Here is a 25,008-nt window from a genome sequence, read left to right on the forward strand (position 1 = left end):
CTGGGCCAGGCAGGGGGCCAAGCCTGCGGACTGTGCAAAATCCCTTGGCAGGCCAGATCTGGCTGCGGGCCACATTTTGCCCACCCCTGGGCAGGTGAGTTATTCCCCATTGCACTGGAGCACAAAGGGGAGAATCATGCCCACTGTTTCAGCCTGAGACTAGCTGCAGAAGCACAGCTGGAATTGCTCTTAACATCAGCGGAGAATAATATTAATGAAGGCTCAAGTGCAAGACCCAGCTCAACTTGCAAGGCTGAAGCAGCCATAGCTGGAAAGACAGAGGAGGAAAGTTCCTTAGACATAAAAAATAAAAGCTTGGGCTTGTCACAACTTCTAGAAGCGCTTACAAATGCAATAAGACAGCAACTAACATCCCCAGCACAGCCCTCAGGTTGAAAGGCTTTCAGATGGTGACATCTGATCATATTTTGGCAACACAGATGTAAAGCGCATAGCAAATGAGATTTAAGGATAAAAAATAAAATCAATATTTTGCAGGTCAATTTGTGTCAAGGGGTTCATATTTTCCAACTCTTCAGCTGTTTTCAAAGAAGCATAATTATGGTTCCTTAAATGCCACATTCATGGAAACCTAGGCCGACAGAAGAATTGCTCTCCACTTAAAGGAAAATTGTTTTCTCATACGCCAGAGCGGAGAGCCAACTTGGTACCAGCTGGGTAAAGAAAGCTGCAGGAACTGGCTGCTTGGTTTGAAACGATACCAGTAATGGGGCAGGCAGAGAAGGGTGGTGGGAAACGGTATACAGGTGAAAACCAGGGGAAAAGAACTAAACGACTTACCCAAATTAGGATCGTATTCGCTTATAAACCTCTTGGTCAGAAACTTCACTGTTAGCGCTGCAAAAGGTGAAAAGAGGTGTTTAGTCTCCATTGTGTTTGTACCTACACACAACTCGCCCCCCTCGCTCGGTGGTAGCTAGAAGTTGCTGCAGCTTTGTGCCAAGGGAAACAGACCCGTTCTACATCACAAGGCAGTTTGGTGGCCCGTTTAGCTCTGCCCGCAAAATTAAAACATCTTTAGACCCTTCTTGCTTCCACCTCTTTTGCCTCTGTTTTAGTCTGGAGAGAGACAACCTTGTATGCAGGATATACATGCTTTTATCTTCCTGAACCCTAATTTCATCTTTGCTGACACAGAGGACATTTTCAAGGCCAAAAGATTAGACTGAACAAATCACAGTTCTCATAGGGATCCTGAGAGAGGAGGACTGAACACAGGGCTGGGAGCCAGGACCTCCCCTTCTAAGCCCAGCTCTGACAGTGACTCCCTTTCCATGGTCTTAGAAAAGTCATCCAACTTGCTTTTGCCCCAGTTTCTCTGTAATAACAGTATCTACCAGCCAGGCTTAATTAGCATAGGCCTGCAAAGTGTTTTGCAGATGCAAACCCCTAGACTGAAGTGTGCAGCGTTTGCCTGTACTGGAGCAGGTGGTTAGCACTGCAGCACTCTGGCTGTGTGCTGACTGCTAAGTGAGTAGTCAGTGCAATTCCTGCAGGCTAGCAATCCCGAGCTAACCTGTACCGGCAACGGCCGAAGAGCGGGGACTGGGAAGGGCTTGACTCCATGCTGTCAAGGTTTGAACTTGCCATCTCTGAGCCTGGAGATGTGGAGGTAGGCCACGCTAAATAAGCCTGAAACCAATTACTCTATGACAGGGCCCGCACTGACCTTGATAGATGCCGTTCCTTCAGCTGATACATATATTGCAATTAAGGCCAGTAAACAAGGGTTATGATAGGTGGGAAAAGTTGAGTTTCAACACAGGCTTTCAGCATGAAACTGGGACTTTTTGGCCTTTATTGTGGGGTGGGAGCAAAGAGAGACTCAGCCCAGAAGAGCTGCAGCACTCCCTGCGGGGAGCCAGGTTCAATCCCTGCACTGCCCAGCTCAGGGGGCCCGTTTCTGCGGGGGGAGCCCTCGCCCATGGCTCAGTGGCTGTTACGGGCAGGTGGGCCATTCCCACACCAGGAGTCATCCTGGCCTGAAGAAAATTCGGTGAGAACCAGTTCATTTTCCTGCAAGTTCCAGTTTCCACAAATTAGCGTTAGCTAACGACAGGGCATTTCATCCAGACTCCCCAGCCAGCACCGCGTGTCCCGCCGCGCGCGTTCCCAGAAGGACTGGTCACAACCACGTGCCCACAATGAGCAGGAACAGGAGAGCCCAGTCCTTTCCCGTCCCGCTCCCCCACAACACGCATGGAGCCAGAAAGCCCTGGGGGCCCGGGCCGCGCCGTGGCTTTGGTGCCCGGGTCTGCAGCAAGGAGCCTGGAAGCCTTGGCAGCGCGAGGGCCAGGCTTGCACCCTCACGGCGCCCACTGAGGTGCAAAATCATTCATTAGAAATAATAGGATGATGTGGTGTTACGTGGAGACAGAGGAAGAAAGAGATGGCTGGACCGTGGGAGCCGGTGCTTTCCAAATGATGAGCTGTCGCTATCTGGCTGCTATTTCTGCCCTTCCAAGTCTCTGAACATCGGCTGGGGCTTTTAAACCAGCTTTCCCCAGGCACGTCTCCTCTTTCTTTGTACCCTCCAGGCTACACTGATCAATTGTCACTGGAGTCAAAGCCCTGTTACAAGAGTGTAACCTTTCCTATCCCAACCCCCTGCCTAGCGTAGTCGGGGCTAGGACAGAAAGCAAAGCACTTGTGCACGTACTAAACGGTGAGTTAAGCGCTGACCGCCTGATCCTGCATCACTGACCACCATGGCAGGTTCACCGCGGCCTTTGAAGGGCGCAGCCTCAAGCACAGAGTCCGGGGCTGAAAGTCAAATACGTGCTCACATCTCTTGCTAAGCAGGGTCTATTATCTGTGTTCTCCATGCCTCTGCGTGTCCCGCAGCCTTACCCCAGTCAGAGGCACTGCTCAGCCAGCATCCCTCAGAAAACTGCTTAGGATCTGACGTTTCATGGAAGGATATGGCAATTTTCCACCACCAAGGAATGGGATGCCTTTGCGTCTTACCTTGGCCTTCGGTGTTAAATGTCTGACCTTTCCTAGAAGCTTTCAGAATATATTTGCTATTTTCTCCGCGCCTTGAATGGCCGGCACCGTCCGACTCAGAGTAAAGAGGCCTCTGGCTTTATAGGCGAAGCTGCACAAACAACACCCCCAGTAAGCCATTGAAAACTCTCCGAACACTTTTCCTGCAATGTGGACTCGATGCTGGGAGGCAATATTAAGTGTTTATAGGCTTTCTATGGAGATCAGCTTCATAACTGTTTCACTCCTGAGTAATACAGCTGTCCCATGTGCATGCTGACACTTATGCCACATAGCATTGCCATGAGCACACACAGCACGGCTCCCTGCAAAGTGCCCTGGCCTTGGGCTCAGAGTCACCTCTTGGGTCAGGCATTGAGCTGCCGGAAGCCACTAACACTATTAGCACTACCATCTTGTATTCTGCATGTCTTGTGAGCTGATTGCAACTGGGAGCTGTTGGGAAGGTGCTGTTGCTATTTCTACAGCACCTAGCACAATTCGATGGGGGTCTTTATTAGGGCCTGCAGGTGCTGTCACTGCAAAGAGTAGCCAGGCCTGCATCAGGAGAGCAGAACCAGTCGTATATGGGCCAGGTTTCATTCAGGGTTGCATTCACTTTAGGGCACCCACAACAATACAAGCTTTTCCCCCGGGAACTTAAGAGACGTTTTAGAAAGCATCAAGTGGCGTACAGGGAGCACTGGGTTTATGCAGGAACTGGGTCCCTGGCATCAGCCTGCACGGTGCACACAAAGGGAACGAAAGAAATTCAGATGCACGGGCAGGTCTCCGGGTGTTGGCGGGGAGGCAGCGATAATCAGCTATTACTCACGACGGCTTAACAGGCTCCACGAGGAAACGTCATTCCTGGGCCCAGCCGTTCCCACCGCACCTTCACCTTTCATTCATTCCCCATCCTGCCTGCCTTGCTCTGGTGTAGTGTCTTGAAGGGGAAGAGTCGTATGAACATGGGAGCTAGGCGCTGCTACATAGCTAGTCCAGTATAGTTGACTTTCCTCTTTAGGGGAACTTTAGGAAAGTCCTGCTGATGTTCCTCTTTAGGGCACAGCATCTATGCTAGCTAGTCTGCGGTAACTACAGAGTACTGCGGTAATACTTCTGACAGCCAACAGAGTCGAAGGGGTTTTGAGCCACGGATGCAGCTGCAAGGCACGTCCGCGTGTTGCTGAAGCATGGGCTTAACCGCAGAGGCAGGGCTTTCATTTGGACATTCCCCATGCTTAAGGCTCAGTGCACGCGTAAGCAGGTTGCTGGCTGGAGCCTCATCTGCAACTTCCCCCCATGAGGACGGAGAGAACGATGCCAAGATAGACCCATTTCCCGGATGCAGGTCTCACCCACTCAGCCCGTTTGCAAAGGTGACCTATGGTGCTAGAGGCATCTGGTGCCTGGGCTCTGGGCAGGATCGTGCAATACCCGAGACCCACAGAGCCAGTCTACAGTGCTGAGACCGCGGCGCCCATTCGCAGCGCAACGGGGAGGGAGGATTTGAACCCGGTCGCTTGGTTCGCAGCAAGAGCTGTGCAATCGAGACAGCACCTCGCTCCGAGCTCCCCCCCGCAGAGCTCAGCCCGGTGGTCGGGGGCAGGCGGAGTTACTCAGGGAGGGCAAGGCCAGTCACCAGGCCAATGGCAGGACTGAGACTCAAAGCCCAGTCCCCAAACCCCAGGCCACTGGGCAACGCTGCCCAAAACAGATGTGAAACGGGTGCGTTTCCCGCCCCCCCCCAAGTCACTGCTGGCACCCTCGTCCCCGCTCTCGCTCTCTTCCCCTCACCCGACTTGCCAGCTCCTCGGCATCCCAGGATGGCCACGTTGCACTCGGGCACCAGGCTGTGGGGCAGGCGGTCGGCGGCGCTGGGGGCGGCCCGGGGTTTGCCGAACTTCGAAGACATTCTCCTGCCTTTCGGAGAGAGCAAGAGGAGAGCGTGGCAGCGCGGCTCGAGGGTCGCGCCGCCCTGCCCTCCCGGGAGGGGCCCCGACGCACAGCCTGGGTGCCGCTGGAGACGTGGAGCCAGGACGGCGGGCTCCGAGGGCAGGGGCCGAGGCGCCTCCTCCGCTTGCTCGCGTGCCCTCCCAGGCCCCTGGCACCAGCTCCTCTCCAGCCCCGCTTGTCAGCCCGCAGCCGGCTCACCCTGCCCGGGCCCAGCCCCGCGGCGTGGGAGCAGGGTGCCTGCCTCCCCTCAGCAGCACAGAGGCACCCCCCGCTCAGGGCCGAATGACTTATCTTCAGTGAGCCTGAGCTCTGCAAAGCGCAGCCTGCAAAACCCCCCCCGGCCTCCTCGAAGCGCGCCAGGAAAAGTCCTGCTCCCCGCGTCCTCTGCTCACCTTGCCAGCCTCCCCCCCGCGCCCCAGGCAAGGCATCTGGCTGTGCCCGGGGAAGCCGGGGAGACCCCTTCCCCCCCTCCCGGGCACCCCACAGTGCGCGCCCCGTGCCAGGGCAAAGAGGAGGGGAACAAGAAGTCTCACCTTAAAGCCAGAGCCGGGTTGTCATGAGGGATGCCGGAAGGATGAATTTTCTGGGAAGACTTTCTTGCTTGTATCCGCGGAGCCAGGGCTGCCTCTGCACGCACGCACACGCGCCCACGTCTCCGCGGAGCGGTCCAGGGGGGCACCCACGCGCCGCGGCCCCAGCAGCTGCCACCCGCCGGGCGCGGACGAGCCACTGGGATCTCGGCGACGGCTCCCACGACTGCCTGCGCCAGCCCTGCGCTTGAATGAACGAGGCGGGGGGGAAGGAAGAAACCTCTGACTCCCTGCAACTTTAGCCACTTGAGCCCCAGCCAAACTCCTTGTAAGGAAAGCTGCTGCCTCTCTCGGGCTCGGCTGGCCCTGGTTCCCCATCCCCGCTGAGGGCTTTCCTCAGCAAGCTACGAACCCGGCCCCCGCAGGGCTCCCGGGGGGCTTCAGGGCGCCCAGCACAGCCCCCCGTGCCCTGAGCTGCGGCCCAGCGCCAGCCACTAGCAAGCCCCGAGCTGCTCTGCAAGCGCGCGCTGGAGAACGGCCTGCGCGGCCCGGCAGGCAGTGAGCTGGGGGCAGGGGGCGCTTGCTGGGAGAGCCCCCCGGGGCAAGCGAGATGCAGGGCTTGCAGTACCCGGGGCAGGGACCAGGCTCTGCGGGCAGGCTCTGGGCACAGAGTAAATCGACCGCCGCATCTTCCCAGGGCCCTCGGGAGGGCGCGGACACCGGTTTTCCAGCCCCCTGCTCCTTCTCGAAGGCGTTTTGCTAGAGGTCAGCGAAGGCCGTTTTATTTTCCAGAAAGTCATCAAGCAAAAGTGAAGCTCGCAGGCCCGAGGCTGCTTACCGGCGGGGGGACTAAGCCCCGGGAAGCTGCACCCAGCCCCGGCCCCCTGCTCTAGCCACTAAGCCCCGCTGCTTGGCTTCAAAGCAGACAGGGATCTGGAGAGTACCTGTTGCTGTAGCAACGAGATGCTACTGTCAAATTAAGCTGGAGCATCTCAAAGCAGCCCGGGGGCTTCGAAGCATCCAGCGGCGCTGGCTTCCCAGAGCCGGATGGCAGGGAGCAGAGCAGGAAAACTTACCCAGCGCTGGCGTCAGCCGGCGCTCCAGCGATGCAGAGCGGCGTCGGGGCCGCGCAGACCGCGTGGGCCGCGGGCCCGGTCTCCAGCTCCCCTGCGTGCGGGTGGGCCCCAGCACGCAGGATGCAGGCCTGGTCTCCGGCTCTGCCGGCTGCCTTGGAACGAGGGCTGCTGCCGAAACGTGAAATACTGCAGGGTTGTTATTGCTGTGCTCCATTCCAGCAAGGGCGGTATTTTTAAACCTTCCCAAAATAGCAGCTGATCACAAAGGTCCCTGCAAATCTTGCCTGTTCCTTGGAAAACAGCTCTGGCGACACTATCGGCTGGAGGCATCGAGCGTGCTCCTTTGCCATCCTGGGAATTCAGAGCTGCAGTGGGTCATTTTCCCAGCTGACAAATATAAATATGGTAACGGGGGCCCGTGCAAAATGCCTTGTTTTTCTGGAAGTTTTTGTGAAAGCCTTATCAGCACCACCCCCGCATCCCGTAATATACTGCTGCCATCAGCTGGGGCAGTATAGCAACAGCACGAGCTGCAAAGCACATCCCAGGCTTGCTAATCCCCCTTGGGCCCAATCCTGCAGCTCGTCCAGACAGAGCCCCTGCAGCCTGCGCTCTGCTCCCCACCCCACCTCCATCAGGAGCCCCTGCCGACACGGGCAGCGCCAAGCGGTCCAGGATTTGGCCTCTTGGGATGGCTCCTGGAGGCAAGTGCTGCTGGGAGGGGGCCGGAAGCCCAGCAGGAGTCAGAAGGAGCGCGGCGCAGGCCAAGGACGGCTCTGAGGCCGGACAAGTGGCCCCGGCCACTGCTGTGGCCACTGCAACAACCGGCTGCAATGCAGGTGCCCACGAGGCGCGTCGCTGATTTGCAGAGGGTTGAAAAAACAGCCGGGGGGGAAAAGGGTCACGGCCCTTCTGGTCTCGGGCAGCTCAGGCACCAGCCCTGGGCCCTTGACACCGACTCCCGGTGCAGTCCAGCCGCGCCGGCAGGTGGTGCGGGCACGCAGGAGTGATAGTCGCACACCGTGCTTTGAGAGGGGCCTCCACTAAGGGGCATGCCAGGGAGGGTGGCGCTCTACCCACCCTGGAGATGGGAGCACCGAGGCCCCAAGAGACTGAAGCCCGGCACGCTGAGCCCCACGCCCGTGTCTGGCTGCTTCTGGGCAGCGAGGCTTGCTACGTGCCCAGGAGTGCCCAGCTTTCGCTGTGCCGGGTACTCGGAGCAGCCAGCGCCTCAGCTGTCTACCAGAGCCCCCTGCCTGAGGGCCAGGCTTGATTTAACCTCATCCCCAAAAGTGCCTCCACCCCACCCCGCAACCGCACGAGAGTGTGCGCACCGCTGCCCCCCCGCATCTGGGCTCAGCTGTCCAAACCGGGCTTGTTCCTCGGCTGGGGGGGGCAGGACACGGGTCCTAACACCCCCCCCCAGCACAGCTGGCTCCAGTCTCCTCCAAGCTAACTCTGCTCCAGGTGCACCGGGGGAATGACATTAGCAGCTCTTCTCTTTCGGAAATGCCATCCCTGTGTATTTGCAAGGAAGCAGAGGTCAGAGCTAAGTGTTTTTATAAACCCCAGCCACAGGCGGGTATTTGGCAGGATAAATCATGGTAACAAATGCAAAGAGGACGTGCCTGAGACGCTGACGGATTGGAGTGCAGGGCTAATCTTTCCAGCACACAGAGTGGAAAAGCAGCTTTATTAGGCAAAGCAATGTAAATGTTTACACGATCTACTTTCAAAGGCTGCCATAAAACATCCTGTGATTCAGGCCTAAGGTGTGATGGCTGCATGGGTTTGCTGCGCTGCTTGGAGCCACAACTCACGTGGTGCTTCCCGGAGGGACGCGGGCCTCTGCAAACATGCTCCATTCTGCAGAGCTGCTATCAGACCTGGCAGGCAGGGTTTGCAGACGCGGCACATGTTGCGGCACAGATCTCTCGCCAAAGAGCAGGTCTTGCACAAGGTGCAGGGAGAGCGGTGTTGTCCAGGATCACGCTGCGGGAAAAGGATCCATTCTCCACATCAAATTCACGCTGCCTGGACCCAGCAGAGAGGAGGAGAGAAGAGAAGAGAGCTCCTCCCCGAAGCGCTCCCTCCCCGGGGCATTCAGGAAACCGCATGGCCTAGGAACGATGATGTGCACAGGGCTGGGAGCCAGAAGATCCTACTTCTGCTTAACCTGTTGCGAATTGCTTATATTAGAGCCGTGCCAGTCAACCCCAGCAAGTATCAGGACCCTGCTATGCGAAGAGTTTCCCATTTAGACAAAGCAGGTACAGAGGAGGAAAAGAAGCCGAGGGCAGCAACATGCTGCCCAAGGGCACGCAAAAGAAAGCAGCAGGGCTGGGGAGAAAATCCAGACCCCCGAGTGCAAGTGCAGTGTCCTGCCATTAGAGTAGGTGAGCTTACCTTTCTGCCTCAGTTTGTCCACCTATAAAATAGGCCCAGGGTTTTACCAGGGAAACGCTTCCCTACAGCCCACCATGTAGCAATTACAAAGCATGCTGACCACGTGAGGTGCTCAGTAAAGGCCACGTAACGTTATTAAGAATACTTGGGAAGGATGAGGCACGCAGAGACCTGGGACCTGGAGGAGGGGATGGCGTGCACCCCCCAGCAAGTTTGCAGATGCCACCAAGCTGTGGGGAGGGGAGGGCTGGGATTCAGGGCGACCTCGACAAATTGGAGGGCTGAAGCAAAAGGAATCTCATGAGGTTCAACAAGGACAGGTGCAAAGTCCTGTGCTTAGGACAGAGCAATCCCATGCACCGGGGCAGGCGGGGGGCCGACGGGCTGGGCGGCAGCTCTGCAGAAAAGGACCTGGGGGTGACAGGGGACAATAAGATGGATGTGAGCCAGCAGTGTGCCCTTGTTGCGGAGAAGGCTACTGGCATCCTGGGCTGCACTGGTAGGAGCATTGCCCGAAGATCAAGGGAAGTGATTCTTCCCGTCTCTTCAGTACTGGGGAGGCCACACCTGGTGTCCCGTGTCCGGTTTTGGACCCCTACTGCAGAAAAGTTGTCAACAAACTGGAGACAGTCCAGAGAAGGGCAACAAAAATGGTTGGGGGGCTGGAGGACAGGACTTATCAGGAGAGGCTGAGGGAACTGGGCTTTCAGTCTGGAGAAGAGAAGACCAAGGCGGGGTTGAATAGCAGCCTTCACCTCCCTGCTGGGTGTTTCCAAAGAGGCTGGAGCCGGGCTGTTCTCAGCGGGGGCAGACGACAGGACAAGGAGCAATGGGCTCAAGTTGCAGCAAGGGAAGTTGAGGCTGGATATTAGGAAGTACCCGCTCACTAGGACGGTGGTGAAGCTCTGGAACAGGCTCCCCAGAGAGCCTGCAGATCTCCATCCTTGGAGGTTTGTAAGACGTAGGTAGACAAAGCCTTGGCTGGGATGATGTAGTTGGGGCTGGTCCTGCTTTGAGCAGGGGGTTGGAGTAGATGTGACCCCCTGAGGTCCCTTCACACCCTCATTTTCTATAATTCGATGAACCCATCAGGCTGTCGTTGCATGAAGGTCTGGGTTCCCACTCACTCCCCTGAAATCCGGATTGGATCCAACATTTAAGAGGTCCTTACACTCAAACTCTGTGGCAGTATCCACGTTGTTGGGATGCCTCTCCTATCTCTGGCTCCCAGCTCCGGTGACATATGAATTAATTATTCAAAACAAAGACTGCAAGTTCCCTGTACAAATATCCAGCCAAGGGGATCACTCAGGCCATATCACACAGCAAAGCTAAACCTTGGCTGCAAGATATTCAAAGGAAACCTATAAATCTTATTTCTGGAAAGCAGGTTGATGGGCCAAGTTCTCGGCCAGCATAAATCAGCATCCGCTGAGACCAGGACAGTGCGGCACCTTATGCACTAACTTGTACCTGAAGCCAAGAGTTGACCTGATCCCAACTGGGGCATCGACTGAATGCTCTCCCAGAGGAGACACGTGGCAAAGATCATCCTTTTTGGTTCCACTTGCAAACTATGGTCCCAGCCTCGGGTATAACGCAGTGAGGGAGGGCGCCGCGGGTCCCAGGCCTGCTACGTGGGTGAAGAACGCGCAGTACACGGCGGGATCACGGCAGCTCTGCCTGGGAAAGGACGGACTGCGCGGGTGCAAGAAGTCACACTTCTTCCCTTGTTCGTTCCACGGCACCTGTTTTGCTCTAGCGCCAGATCTCCTTCCTCTGTGCTGGGCGAGCGAGGCACCACACCTGCCATCGCACGCTCCTCAAGAGACGAAACCAGCTGGCGCGCTGGGGAGCGCAGCCGCCCCTTGTTCAGCGGGTGCTGGGAGAGGCCCTGGATGCGGGGTGGAGGCCAGCGGTGGTAGGACAGCAGCTCCTCCTTCACCCTGCAAACCGGAGATCTTGAGTAAATGCACAGGCTGCGATTCTCTGCGCTGGCCAAAGCGGGATCTGGGCTGCTAAGAAAAAAGCTGAGAGTTTGGCCGTGTTATTCTTCCACCCGGCACCTCGTGTTGCGCTTTATCGTTCAGCAGGAGGGCCCTTCTGCTTCAGCTTGAGCTCTCCCCCACGCTCCTTCAGGGGACTTTGGTTTCGGCAAGCGCACCAGATCCCGGGCCTGGGGCCAGGGCGAGACGTGCAACGAGTCACGACTGCTGGAGCTCCATCGCGGAGGTAACGGCCAGGACGGGAAGCAGACTGAGGACGAGAAGGGACACAACAGGTCCTGTTTCTTAGGTAGAAACGAGTTGGTTTGTGTGTCTGGAGCGGGTATGCGTTACCCGTGCGCAGGGCAGTGACGACAGAGGTCCCAGTAATACGTTAGCAGGCCTCGCGGCACCCCGCTGCGCCCGCCGCCCTCCTTCGAAACGGCTACTGGAGGAGGAAACCCGACAGCCTGCGGGCGGTAGATCTGACGCCTCAGGACTGGCCGAGGGCAGGGACCAGCCGTAAATGTGCCGGCTGCGTTCATTTAAACGCGCACTCTTCTTTAGTAGGGTCTCTCTCCTGCAAAACGACATCTCCCCCAAAGCGACGTAACGGCTGGGGCAGGGAAGATGCGTTATCCATCTGGCACTGGAACGGCAAAGGGAGAACTGAGGAGGTGAAGAGGTGGAACAAGTCGCTTGTAAATGGCTCAGAGGAGGCTGCCTTTGTGCTGGGACGGAGCAGGAGTCGGGGTTGAGCGCAGCTGCTCTGTAAACCTGGGAGTTGTTCTCGCAAGATTTTGTCTCAACATTAGAGAAGTCCCGGGGGAAGAGCAGATCCTGCGCGAGTCCTGCCCGCCTCAATAATGTCAGACTCCTACAGGAGTGAGTCCCTTTGTCCTGAGCCTTTTGGTAGCGACCGAGTGTGAACCAGGAAAGCCCATCCCTTTGCCCCTGAATCCTTCCAGGGTGTCTAGCAGAGGCCTTAAGACCCAGAGTTTTGGACTGGAGACCCTGGATTCAGATATCCCAATTCCTGCACCAAGGCTTTGTGGGGACCAAGGCTAGCCCAGGGCTCCATGCAGACAGCATTTCCGCCCCTCTCCCACAAGCAAAGCAGATTTGCCTGCAATCGTGCGTCCTGCAAAGCATGCAGCACAAACCGGGCATGAGAGTACCAGAGCCCGGGCTGAAAACAGGCCCCTGGGGACCATTTTGGCTTAAACCAGCCGTACGCGGGAGATCTTGCACGTGCTGGACCGCGCAGCACTGGCTTCTGCAGCAGCACAGAGCTCTGAAGAAGGGGACAGATGTCTTAGTCCGTGGGGGTCTACCCCCGTGTCCTCCAAGGACAGCGGGATTGTGAGAAGAGGCTGCTCACATTTTCTCACACCTTGCAGCACCCTTCAAAGGATCTGGCAGCACCCCGGGGTACCCCAGACCCCCAGCTGAGAATCGCTGGATTGAACAGTCGCATCTCCCTTGGGCCCGGCGCTTTCCAGCTGAGACAGACCGTCCTTCCTCTTCCTCAGCTGAAGTCGATTCAGAGCAGCACTTGTCACCACTGAGCAGCAAACTGGCTCTGCTGCTGGCGTCCCAGCTGTGAGGCTGGGTAAGGAGGGAAATCCCAGCTGTGCCTGGCCTTGAACAGCTGTTTCAGAGGGAAGGGATTTAGTTTTATTTGCTCCACAACTGCCCAGGACGGTGTCCTTGGGTGAGTCCCTTTGCATAAGGCAGGCAAAGGTCTTCAGGGCCATGCGATATCTTTTATTAGACCAACTAAATAGTTGGAAAAAAGTTTTTTGTTTTGATAACAAAGCTCCCTTTGTGCTGCTGCAGAGAGGCGCCAGCGACGCCAGATACTCCACTCCAGAAGTCAGCCGGGATTCAGCTCCGCTAAGCCTCTGGCAGCCCGCGGGGCAGCCCCCTCTGCCCCCGCTTCGCTCCGTCTTCAGTGCCATTGCAGCCCACACCTTTGCTCGCCTCCACGCTCTTGTTCTGCCACTCGCTGCCACGAGACAATCGATCCAACTGCTCTTAACCGCTAACCGCTGCTTGTCACCGCGCCCCGGGGCCGATTTTCCGGGGAATCGTCTTATTCATCGTGGCTCGAAAAAGCACGTTCTTCTCTCCCCGATGTCACACCTCTGGGTCAACAGGCCTGCCCCGGCACTGTCCCCTTCTAGCCGCAAGGGCGCAGCGGCAGCTCCGGACCCGGGTACTTAATGGAAAGTGGAGCTGAGACTCCAGATGCGTGGACTGGCCCCAGGACTCCCAAATCTGCCGATCTGGGATCTGGCAGCCTCACCCCGGCCCCGGGGGGAGGGAAGTCATTCTAGCTGCCCGTTCACATGTGCTTCCCCCGTGTCTTTGGGATGCTGGGGCTAGTCGGTGGCCTGCTGAGACTCCAGCACAAGCTAGAGCAGCCCTTGACTTTGTGGTAAAGCGTCTTCTCCTTGGCACGTCACCGGCAGGCACTGGAGGGCACCCCAGGTGCCTCCCCTGCGTCTCTGGCACAGACCCAGGCCCACCCCAGTGGGCCAGACTGATGGGGCCATGCAGGGGACTGGCACCAAGCTGCAATGCCAGGTCTGCAGCAGCTGGGGAGACCCCGGCCTGCTGTATTGCCTGAGGTCTCTCTCTGCCCACTGGCCTTTCTGTTTTGCACCAATGAAGCAGCAAAAGGAGACAAAAAGCAACCATAGAAGAGCTGAGGCTAGAGCCCTCCTTCGAAAACCTGGCCCAGGATCATCGCCAACATTTCTCCAGGAGAAATGCATGCATCCATCGCAATGCTAGGCTCAAAAGCAGGAGCAGAGCAGCACAATGAAGGATGCTGGGCTTGTTTGCTGTTCAGGCCAGGGTAGAAGGGCTGGGGAACCCGGGACTCGTTCAAACTGGGATTTCTTTCCCCCTCACAGCAGTGATGGGAGCCGTTGGCAGCTGCCTCCTCGTGCAGTTGTTAACCCGTTTGCTGGGTCCGTTTGCTCCCTCCTCCATGGGGACCTTTGCAAGGCAGAGACATGCCTGGAGGACAGATGAGAGGGGTGTTGTTTTCTACATGCCAAGTCTCTGCTGGCCAGGAACCGCTGGGTTCAGAGCATCAAGTTGCTCAAAACACGCGGGGCTAAGAAGCACCCACCGTGCCTGAAGCCGTCTGGCAGCAGCCACGACCACCCGAGACCTGGCCAGTTTGGCTTGCATGCACGGAGGGCCACGAGCCCCTTCTCTCCCTCCCTTTTTAGGGGCTGGAAAAATGAACATCCTATTTGTGCCTCTTGCCCGATTTGAGGGAAGGGAACGTCTGCCGTGAGCTGTGTGAGATCCAGCACCGGGACAGTCACATTGTCCTGGGTCACTGCCCACCCTAGGGAGAGAGTTTCTGCCAGGACGCACTGGGGGAGGGTGCAGGGATGGCGCCTGCTCGTGCCCCCGCCGTCCCGAGATGGAGCAGTTCTGGCCTATCGGATGGCAGGCCTCAGTGGGTGCAGCCGAGCCGCTCTGCAGAAACCCCGCCCCCTCTGATGTGGGAGGGGCCAGGGAGCCTCGACAGCAGCTGAGTCGTGGCACCAGAGAGGGCAAATTGTAGGGTCAGGATGAAGGAACCAGAAGGAAACGCCGAGCAGCGATGCACGTATCCCGCCAGCCTCTGGCAAGCTGCCCCCTTCACCCCCGCAGAGCTGGGGCCCGCGACAACCGCCACATGTCACATCTGGGTCCCCCATTCGCGCTGCACAGCTGGATGCTTGCGTGCCTAGGAGCAAGGGGGGCAGGTTGCAATTGCTCCTCCAGGCCTTCGCAGTCTCCACGCCTCATTTTTGCAGGGCGCCCTTCTGTCACTCCTCTCTCACTGCTCTCCGTCGGGGTCCCGGGCAGCAGCGGGGGGAACTGGAAAAGCTGCTGGGAGGGGCGAGCGCACGGAGAAGTGTGCAGGCGGTCCCCCGCGGCGTAGGGACACGGGAATGGAGCCGCCCTGACCTTACAGCGTCCCGTCGTCGCCCCGTCACATTTTGCCTTGGGGTGTAGCCGCAGATTTTCGTCGGGATGGTTTCTGGTTTGCAGGATGCGCCGAAAGCAAAAGTTTATTTTTTTTTAAAAATGGGTTGAAACAGAAGCAAAATGTCTCAATCCAGCCCCCCCTTCGCCTCCCCCCTATTTGGAAGAGTTTATTTTTTTCTAATTTTCTCTCGCAGAGAATTTCAACAGTCTTCCACATCCGGGCTAGTTTGAAATGAAGCCAGACAGCAAGGCCTCGGCATCCTTCTGCGGAGGAAAGTCGTCCCCTGCATCTATCTCTGCGATGGGCTGAGAATAAAACCCCAGATGCCAGCCCCCCAGCCACACCGGCCCCCCATCCGAAACACCCCAGTGCTCAGCCGCTGCGGAGACATCCAAACCCCGCACGTAAACCAGAAACCCCGCAGCACCTAAGCCAGGGCTGGGCAAAACGCGGCCCGCGGGCCAGATGCAGCCCGCCAGGCCGTTCTATCCGGCCCGCGGGGCCCTTAAAAAATTTAGAAAACGAATATTAATCTGCCCCAGGCTACCTGTCATGCGGCCCGCGACGGCTCGCCGAAACTCAGTAAGAGGCCCTCCGCCCAAAATAATTGCCCGCCCCGACCTAAGCTCTGCGCTGCCCCACCTTCTGCTACGGCTGCTCCTGGGACGGCGTGCGTCGGCCGCCAGCTGAAACGTAAAGCTAAACACAGCGATGATTTATGTGGCTGCTAATTAGCTCCTTAAATAAACTACATGAAACGTCCCACATGGCAGCACCAACTGCCCGGCTCCGCAGCTCGGGGAAGTCGGGAGGCAGACGGCCCGTGGCCGGGAGCCAGGGGAACCCGATCCCTTCGTGGCTGGACGCGGCCCCCCCGAGCGAGCAGCGCCAGCTGCAAATCCAGGTGCTGAGAGCCAGAGGCTCTTGCTTAGGAGAAAGGCAAAAAGGAAAGAAAAAGGGGAGAGGGAACGTGCACGTGCCCGGCTGGAGCGAAGGGTGAGAGGGGGGCAGGCGAAAGACCCAGAAGTCTCAGCCGAAGCCAAGGGGTGGGGGGTGCTTGTGAACAACCCCCTGGGTGCCCTGTGCCGGAGGTAGCGCTCCTTCCCCCCATCGCCGTGCCAAGGGCAGGAAGCTGCTCTTCCCCCAGGCACTATTTCTGTCTCTCCTGCTACCCCCCATCCTGCACAGGCGGAGGCTCCCCAAGCTCATCGTGCCTGATCTCAGACCGTTTCGACCTATTCTTTAAAAAACAAACCTTTGCGTTCGGTGGATCCTGCCGACTCAGCCTCTAACCCACCCCCTGTCCCTGCAGGTTGGCACTGGCTAGAAGGGGCAGAGGGGGAGCTACAGGCCTGGGGGAGCCGGGTCGGCTCTGTGCCCGCTCCCCGGGGCTCCGCACACAGCGGGCAGAAGAGCGGCTTGCTGAAGGCTGCCGCGGCTCATCAGACGGGCCAGCCGGAAAGCTGTAGAGCAGCGGCTGCCAGCCAAGGTGGCACCCCCAGGGGTACCTCCAGGCGAAGCTCCCAGCCTTCGAGGAGGGACAGACGTTTCCGCTTAAGTTGCCCCCTCCTACACGTGAGCAGCAAGCCCACCTGCACCCTGGTGGGGCAAGGAGCCCGGTGCCCCGCTCAGCACTGCAGCCGTTACAGCTGCCCCGGCGAGGAAACGCTCCACCTCCCTCGCGGTGCCTGGACCAGGGTTCAAGTTGCACTGATTCTTGCGGGAGGGTCTGCAAAAAAAGTTAAGCTGGTTCATTGATTAACAAGTCCACCTAAGTGAAGGAGCAATCGGATCAGAGACACACCCCACGCCGCCACCGCCACCGCCACCAGGTTATGGTTTTCAAATCTTACCGGAGGGCTCTCATCCCTTGCGGAGGGGCTCAGCCCCACTTGACTTGCACCCTGGCCCGGACCGGGGAGGACGCCTGGGAGGAGCCCACGTGGAGGCGGGCAGATGCTGCATGGGGGGGCTCAGCCCTGCTCTAATCCGAGCTCCTGCCATGGCAGAAATCGGTGTTTGGCACCGTCGTCGCAGCACGAAAACCTCCCGTCCGACCCGTCATCTGACTGCCCTCGAACCGCACCGGGGCCTGTTCTAGAGCCGCCCGCTCCGTACCCCAGGCCTGCTAGCGTGCCGCTTGCTCCCCAGCCTGCGGCACGTGCGCTGCGTGGCGCCGGCGAACATCCGTTGCGACGACCCGGGCTGGAAGCCTCGGAGATTTGCTGAAGCGCGATAGCTAATTGCACTTGTAAAACTTTTATGAGGAAGAAAACAAACAAAGGAATCCAGGCTCTGTCCAGCTACGCAAAAAGCCACGGCGCTGGGTTGAAAGGCAGTGAACAGAAGCCAGCAGGAGATTGTGGTCCTCCGCCTCAGGCTCCAGCTCTACCCACGGACAACTTGTCCTCGAACCTGAACGTGCCCAGCAGCAAAACCGGCCGGAGCAGAGCACATCCCCTGTCGCGACACCCACCTCTGGATAGAGAGGTTTCCTTACGGATCCCGCTTCCTCCCTCTGCGCTTGCACCATCTGCGCTGGGCCAGCTCGCATGCCTGTAACCTCCCAGTGGCAGTGACAGCAACCACTGAGCTAGAAAAGCAACACTGTTAGGAAAGCACTAAATGTATTCTAGCCTCTTCTGATGGATTTGAACATCTGGAAGTCAGGAGGAAGAGCCAGTGCCATGAGACTAGCTAGCTCTTCAAGGCCTGCTGGCGACTGCTGGGAGGGTCGCAGGGTGGAAACCTCCGTACCCCTCAGAGAAAGAGATGGTCTTGCCATGAAGGTGCAGAAAGTGGAATCGGGAGCTATGGCCATTTCCATCTCGAACCTGGCTCACCCTAGGCAATATCCAACGTCTGCAAAATGGAGCCATGGTCCTTCTCTCCGTCGGGCAGTTGGTGCGAGGGGTACGGGCTAAATTCTGCTCCCAGATTTCATAGACATCAGGGCTGGAAGGGACCTCGGGAGATCATCGAGTCCAGCCCCCCGCCCCAGGGGCAGGAAGTCAGCTGGGGTCACAGGATCCCAGCAAGATAAGCATCCAAAAGTTACTTGGGTTTAGTCCTGGAATCAGGACAGGGCGGCCAAGAGCAGCGTAACCGAGGGCAGAGTTAGCTGGGTACCGGCAGCAGTACAGCTGCATCAGTGCTGCACTCTTCCCTGGCTAATGCAGCCCTCCTCACAGCGGGGCTGAGGCCACGTGCCTTGCCATGCAGCCAGTTTGCTTCTGCTGCCTCCTGGCACCTTCAGACCCGGCTCGGGGGGCTCCACAGCTGTGCACTGGTAGACCCAAATTGCCTAGAGGAGCCCACCAGGAACCCTGGGACAGATACCAGCTGAGCTCGCCAGAAGCGGCTGGTGTTTCTGGGCATCCCAGTTTGTGCACGCTCGACCTCGGAGGCCTCCCTACAGCTGAGAAAGTGCCGAGCCCCCAGCTTCTCCCAAAGCCGGGCTCTCGATCGTGGGACACGCAAACCCCGAGGCAAAAAAGATCACCAGTCACTTTTAGAAATCTTGACCTTCCTGCCTCCCCCAGAGCCCTTTTCAAGCTATTTTCAAGCCCAGCCAGGACGAGGTTGATCTCTCCAGTCCAATGCGAGCTCCACGTCGATCTGACGAACGCCTCTGCTACATCCCGTCGGCCTCTTCGCAGGCGCCCCTGGATTTGCTCAGGACAAACGCTGCCGCTATCAGTTGGCAAGTGCACTCCTAGGATGCCGTCTGAGCGGCATCCGCTTGCTGCTCTCGTTGCTGGCAGCTCCGATCACATGGGCCGCGGCTATCTTTAGCCGGAGGGCTTCGTATTACAAGCGAGCGGTTCGGAGCGGCTGGGAAGGCACAGAAAGATATCAAACCACCGAGAAAGAGATAGGAATTGCACCGGCTGCACGCTGGAAGGCGCCTTGGGTACCACTCCTGGCGTGCGGATGCATTACGAGGCACCGCCAAGTGCACGCTTGCTGAGTCGCCTCTCCGGCAGCCGGAGCATGACTCAGCACCAGAGCGGCCCGACGCCGCCCACCGAGACAGTCCGGATCAACGTGGAAGGGGCGTTTTTCGCCGTGGACAAGGCCCTGCTGGTGGAGCACAGCGACTACTTCTGCGCCCTCTTCCGCTCCGGCATGAGGGAGAGCACGCAAGAGGAGATCCAGCTCCAGGACCTGAGCGCCACGGGGTTCTTCATCATGCTCCAGGTCCTGGCGGGCGAGAGCCCCACGCTGAGCTGCGAGGAGACCGTCAAGGCGGTCGAATGCGCGGCGTTCCTGCACGTGAAGCCGCTGGCCAAGTACCTGATCAGTTCGATCAACTCTGACAACTGCATCATCCTGTATCAAGCTGCCGCCATCTTTGGCTTGCTGGACCTTTTCCACAGCGCCGCCCTGTATATCCGGGACAGCTACTCCGAGCTAGAGCAGTACTTAGACTGCCTTTCCCCCGACCTGCTGGACTACGTCGACTCTCTCGTGCCCAGCTCGTTTGTCGCGGTGGGGGCACATACGCCCACCTTTGAGTTCCTGGAGGACCTTTCGAGGACCATTTGCTACCTGGACGAGGAGAACAACGCGTGGAAGACGCTCTCCTGCTTGCCGCTGGCGGCCAGCACGTTCCTGGCCGGCATGGCCACGCTGGAGAACAAGATCTATATCGTGGGGGGCGTCTACGGGGCCAGCAAGCAAGTCGTAGACAGCAGCTTCTGCTACGACGCCGACACGAACAGCTGGAGTGAGTTCCCCAGCCCCAGGCAGCCCCGGTACGACGCCACGCTGACGGGCCACGAAGGCTGCCTGTACGCCATCGGGGGGGAGTACGAGAAGATCTCGCTCAAATCCGTGGAGAAATACGACGTGTCCTCCAACACCTGGACTTCCCTCTCCGACCTGCCCCAGCCCACGGCAGGGGCGCCCTGCGCCCAGGCGATGGGGAGGATCTTCGTCTGCTTGTGGAAACCCCTGGACACCACGATCATCTACGAGTACGAGACCCAGAAGGACGAGTGGCTTCCCGTCGCGGACCTGAAGAGGCCTCAGAGCTACGGCCACTGCATGGTGGCCCACCGAGACAACCTCTACGTCATGAGGAACGGGCCCTCGGACGACTTCTTGCGGTGCGTGATAGACTGCTTCAACCTCACCACCCGGCAGTGGGCGGCCTTACCCGGGCAGTTCGTCAACAGCAAGGGAGCGCTGTTCACGGCCGTGGTCCGGGGGGACACCGTGTACACCGTCAACAGGATGCTCACCCTCCTCTACTCCATCGAAGAGGACAGCTGGCGGTTCAAGAAGGAGAAGGCCGGGTTCCCGAGGACTGGCTCCCTGCAGACCTTTCTGCTCAGGCTGCCGAGCAGAGACCACAGCATTGCCACCTAGTCGCTGCCGTGCAGGCCACGGCACACAAGAGAGCTGAATAAAACGACCTCCCCTTCCCGATCCTCATCTCTTTCTTGCTTTCGAGCAGCTGCTGCTCCGGGGAGTCCCAGGTGCTCTCGCCTTCTGCGTTTGCCCTTCCAAGGGGCCGCGCCGGGGCGAGGAGTGCAATTCAGCCGCCTTGCCCGTGGTTGCCCTCTGCCCACAGTTACGGTGGATCAAGACCTCTGGTCCATGCAAGCCCCCCGGCGTTGTCCCCCGGACACGGGGCTGGCAGAGTCGCTGGAGACCTGCAAAGGAAAGACGCTTGAGAAATGCAAAGTAGTACCAGCTCGCCTGTGTTTTGACCGAATTCTGAAAACTCGCACCAAACCACCGCCCGAGCGCGGGGGGAGCCGGCACAGCGCGTCTCTGGATTACGGGGAAAAGAGTTTTCGATGCAAACGTCTTTAGCGCGTGTGAGCGACGGTTTCTTCGTTCAGGAACACGAAGCAGAGCGCCCTGTAACACGGCACGTGCTTCAGGCTCGGCCGGCAGACTTGAGGCTCGTTCAGCTGCCGTGTCAAAAATTAAAAAAACAAAACAAACCGGTGGGTCTCAGCCTTGTTTTCAGACTCCAGACAAATGCCAGCTCTTCACTTTCACATGGGTTTGGTTTTTTTTGCTATGGGAAAATAACAGAACAGTTTCTCTGTTGCGAAGCCCGCAACAGGTCAGGAGAGTTTTAGCACCAGGGATTTGTATGCAAAATCTCCGGGTTTCATTTGGGACTCGTGTGTCTGTGCTTGCCCACCTAACAGTGCTTATATTGCCTTCAGGCACCCTTGAAAGGATCCCACAGCATCCGGGGTGCTACAACACCCTCGCTGAGAATCGCTGGCTTCTCGGGTTATATTCCCGACACAGCTATTTCATAGATTTCATAGATTTCATAGACATTAGGGCTGGAAGGGACCTCGGGAGATCATCGGGTCCAGCCCCCCGCCCAAAGGGCAGGAAGTCAGCTGGGGGCATAGGATCCCAGCAAGATAAGCATCCAATTTACTCTGAGGAATACAGCTAAGGGCCTGTCTCCCTTTTCAGGGGACGGTGGGAGGTAGACTCGGGTATTTGGGCAGACCCCTTGCTCTACGGGGGGAGGACGGAGGCGCGATGTGGGGGGCTCTGCGCTGGGGACGCGGGCCGGAGGGAAAACACGGCCGTCCTGGATCGATCGCAGGTGGCTCTAGCACGGTCCGAGGCAGAGGCGGGCTCAGGGTTGGACCTTTAGGATCTGAGGCTGCATCTTCAGCCTAAAGCTGGGTCCAGATCTAACACTGCACAAATCCCAAGACACGAGAACATCAGATTTTGGCTCACAGCAGACAAACTGATCCGGCAGCCTTCACGCTGCTTCCACCCTGGACAGAAAATAGCCCGCGCCCAGCTTGGACTCGGGGAGACCTCGGGCCGGGGGGACCTGGGCATGTCACGTGAGCGGGCACAGTCCCCAGTCCCATCCTGGCTCCAGTCTCCAGGCTGGCAGGGAGGGCTGTCCTCGCTCACAACTCGGTGACCTTCTAAGACATTAAAGCACGAAGCCACGTCGTGCGTGGAAACTGCCGGGGAAGCCGAGCGCACCGTGCTGCAGCCACGTGAGCGCTGCCCCAGCAGCCGGGGCCTTCCCGAATGCTCTAGCTCCGGGACTGGCAAAGCAGGCTCAGCTAGCGCTGGCTGATCCCGCGGCACTGTTATGAACCACGCCACCGGTGGGAGCGATGGTCAAGCAACGGGCCGGCCGACCTCCCCAGCAGAAGAGTCCCAACATCAGCTGAGCTACATTAAAGGTGAATATGGCCCGGTTTGCAGCTGTGGGATGTGCAGAACATATTGGGCTGGATATTTCCATCCTGCCAGCCCCTCTCCTCCTCGGTGCGGTCCCTCCAGACGTGGGATGCACAGCTCGCACATAGGTACGGAGATGAGGAACGAGTGCCACCGGAGAGGTGCGGGGGAGCACGGATAGCCGGGCCCCGGGAGGCTTTGGCAGCTGGAGCGTGTCCCTGCAGGTGGAGTGGGAGGGTGCCCGGGTGGGGAGGCAGGGACCAGCCTGCCCAGCTGGGCTGGACTGGACGACCTGCCGGGCCCCTTCCAGCCCTGCTCCTCTATGCTATCTATGCCTGCTCGTGATCCCGGGTGCAGACTGGAGACTTGCTCACACTGAGATTGAGCCTGGCAGGTTGTACCGGCCAAGTGCGGGGAAGGCACCAGAGATCCAGGTGTGCGACTCATCCTCTCATGTCAGCCTGGCCTGAGCAGGGTCAAATATCCTGGGGGTTAAACACCCAGCAGTGCCTGGAGCCCCGTCTGCAGAGACACAACCTGCTCGGGGCACAACCCGCAGCCCTTACCGGCTGACACGGCAAGTGGGAAGAGAGTCACACGTGCAGCAGCTGCTGGACACAGGGAGCGACCTGGCCTGCACGGCTCGCTAGCAAGGAGCCACGAGAAGCACTTCTTGCCTCTGGCAGCCTGCAGCTCCCGTGCAAACGCCAAGGACGCCCACCGCAGGGGAAGAGCGCTAGCGCACGCGATGTTTCCTTCTGCCTAAAGAGCCGGATTCGCTTCCCCCCGAATCCCTTTGGGCAACGACGAGCAGCTTGCGCTCTTGCCACGCAGCCCGTGCGAAGCGGCCTGGGCTGGGGGAAGCAGCCCCCGCCGCTCTCCTGGCTCTGCGTGAAGAGCAGGGAAGGCCCAGAAAGCGCGCACGGCACGGGGGGCCGCGAACGCAGGTCTCCCAGCAAAAGCTGTCAGAGCAGGGGTACGGGTAGCGCCTTCGCCCGACTGCCCTGGAGCGCCTGCTAGTCCCGATTTCCCACGAGTCCTGTACGTCAGTCCCACTTTTCTGCTTACGTCTAGCTAAAAGATAGGAGTATTGCCACAGGATGTTGCAAGGTATGGGTCTGACCAGCTTTTCCTAGCATATTGCCGTTTAAACCAGGCTGCCTCAGCCATGCTGTAACATGGGCATTTTCCTTTGACCCACGTTGAATTCCCATGAGCCTCTGCCCTCCAGGTGCTTCCCCAAATCCCACAGAGTACCTCCCTGGCTCGGCATCTGTGGCAGCCCCGGCTGAGCCCTTCTGAGTCCGTCGGTTGGTTTTGGGGGCCAAAGGACACCGATAAGACCACCGAAAATAATTTAAATGCCCTTTACAGCAATAAAAGAAACCCCACGATGGGAGGGGAGAGGATGCACGACAGACGACGTGGGAGAGCTCTTAGCCATGCTGTTTCGTGCGCCGCTTGGGCTAGACGCAGCCTGGAGAACGTGCGAGGACCCACCCAGCACGGAGCAAACTTCGCACATACAAGCTGCGGACTAGGGGCCTTTCGGCCACCGTTCTCGATGCACCAAACAAAGCGGGGTTGGTATCGCTATCCCCATTTCACAGAGGGAAAGACTGAGGTCAGAAGGGTGAACTAAGGCCCAGCATCGCTGTGGAGTCAGGAATGAGGTGGGTCCCGTTGAGCCTGTTGGACTCGCGTGGTTGAGGCACACGGGCTTCCCTAGCCAAAGGCACGTGGGGCAACATCGCATCCAGCCATCCCCGACCACCTACAGCTCAGGCCAACCCAGCTGGAAACGGGTTCACCGGGCAGCCTCCAGAGCGAGTTCACACAGGGCTTCAGCACCCACCTCTAGAGACTCCCTTCAGCCCCTCTGCCCCCCGCGGCCCACCCCGACAACAGCAACGCCCAGAGCATCTCGTGCCCGGATCCCGCTCCAGCACCTGCACGGCCTCGCTCCAAGGACAGGGGATGGATACACACACGCTTGTCATTTTGAGACCTGGAGAGGATCCGTCGCAGCCAGTGCATCGGAGCAGAACATTTGCTCTCGGTCGACACAAGAAAACAAACACGCACCGTCCCTGGCTACCCACTGACCTGCCGCAGCCCAAAAACCTTTAAGATGGAGGAAAATACGCATTTCCTGTTTAGGTCCGGAGCCCGAGTGAAGACGTCAGCGAGGCCGAGAGCTCTCCCGGGAAGCCACGCGCACCTCGGTGCAACCACAGAGCTATTTAAAAATGATCCGAGTGCCAGAGACATGGGAGAATACAGGCATGCAGCTGGGATCACTTATGAGGATCTGCCGAGAGCCTGGGAAGAAAGCCCCCACCCCACTGATGGCAGCCCAGTAGGTCACTTGGAGCTGGGAGCCCGCTGGCAAAGGACGGTGACCTCTGAGCGGTCACTGTTAGCTGGGCACGGCGAAGACCAGTGCTTCTGGTCTGCAAGGAGAGTGAAGAGGGGAAACCTCCCTGGCTTCCTTAGTGAAGGCCAGAGCTCGAGTAGACCATGAAGGCAGATTTACCCTCAACACCAGTTGCTGTTGGCCAAAGCACCCACAGCAGCCATGACTCCCGCTCCATTTTGGGTGCCCCTCACTCCCAAAAACTGGACCTTAGTTGTGTTACAATAGCTTATCTATCCATCTCAGCAAAGCTCAAGGCCAGGTTGCACAATCCCAGCCTGAAGAGCATGGTGCTGCCAGAGGTTAAATAGATGAGGAAGGGAAAGGGTGAGAAAGGAAGATGCGTGTTGTCTGTTTTACAAAGGGGAAAACCGAAGCCTGAAGAGACTAAGAGTACAATTTTCAAGCCTTTTGTCTCTAAGTGAGACTCAGGCCT

General features: G+C 58.4%; 2 protein-coding genes across 2 annotated transcripts in view; one reads left to right on the forward strand and one right to left on the reverse strand.

Annotated features, from left to right (window-relative positions):
- Positions 1-7,271, reverse strand: part of RASL12 (RAS like family 12) — a 28,215-nt gene extending 20,944 nt beyond the window's left edge. Inside the window, exons 1-4 of the mRNA XM_090029118.1 lie at positions 6,572-7,271; positions 5,499-5,741; positions 4,807-4,932; positions 802-858 (exon numbers count right to left, since the gene is read on the reverse strand). Of these exons, the coding sequence (XP_089885244.1) occupies positions 802-858; positions 4,807-4,924 (175 nt within the window). The 5' untranslated portion in view covers positions 4,925-4,932; positions 5,499-5,741; positions 6,572-7,271. The remainder of the gene's footprint in view (positions 1-801; positions 859-4,806; positions 4,933-5,498; positions 5,742-6,571) is intronic.
- An 11,254-nt stretch (positions 7,272-18,525) lies between these two features.
- Positions 18,526-20,870, forward strand: KBTBD13 (kelch repeat and BTB domain containing 13). Its single transcript, XM_090028977.1, has one exon. The coding sequence runs from the start codon at positions 18,896-18,898 to the stop codon at positions 20,333-20,335; it is 1,440 nt and encodes a 479-aa protein (XP_089885103.1). The 5' UTR covers positions 18,526-18,895; the 3' UTR covers positions 20,336-20,870.
- Positions 20,871-25,008: the final 4,138 nt, after the last annotated feature.

Source organism: Crocodylus siamensis, chromosome 15 (assembly GCF_052110815.1).
Source record: "Crocodylus siamensis isolate JL-2025a chromosome 15, ASM5211081v1, whole genome shotgun sequence".
NCBI classification, from domain to species: Eukaryota; Metazoa; Chordata; order Crocodylia; family Crocodylidae; genus Crocodylus; species Crocodylus siamensis.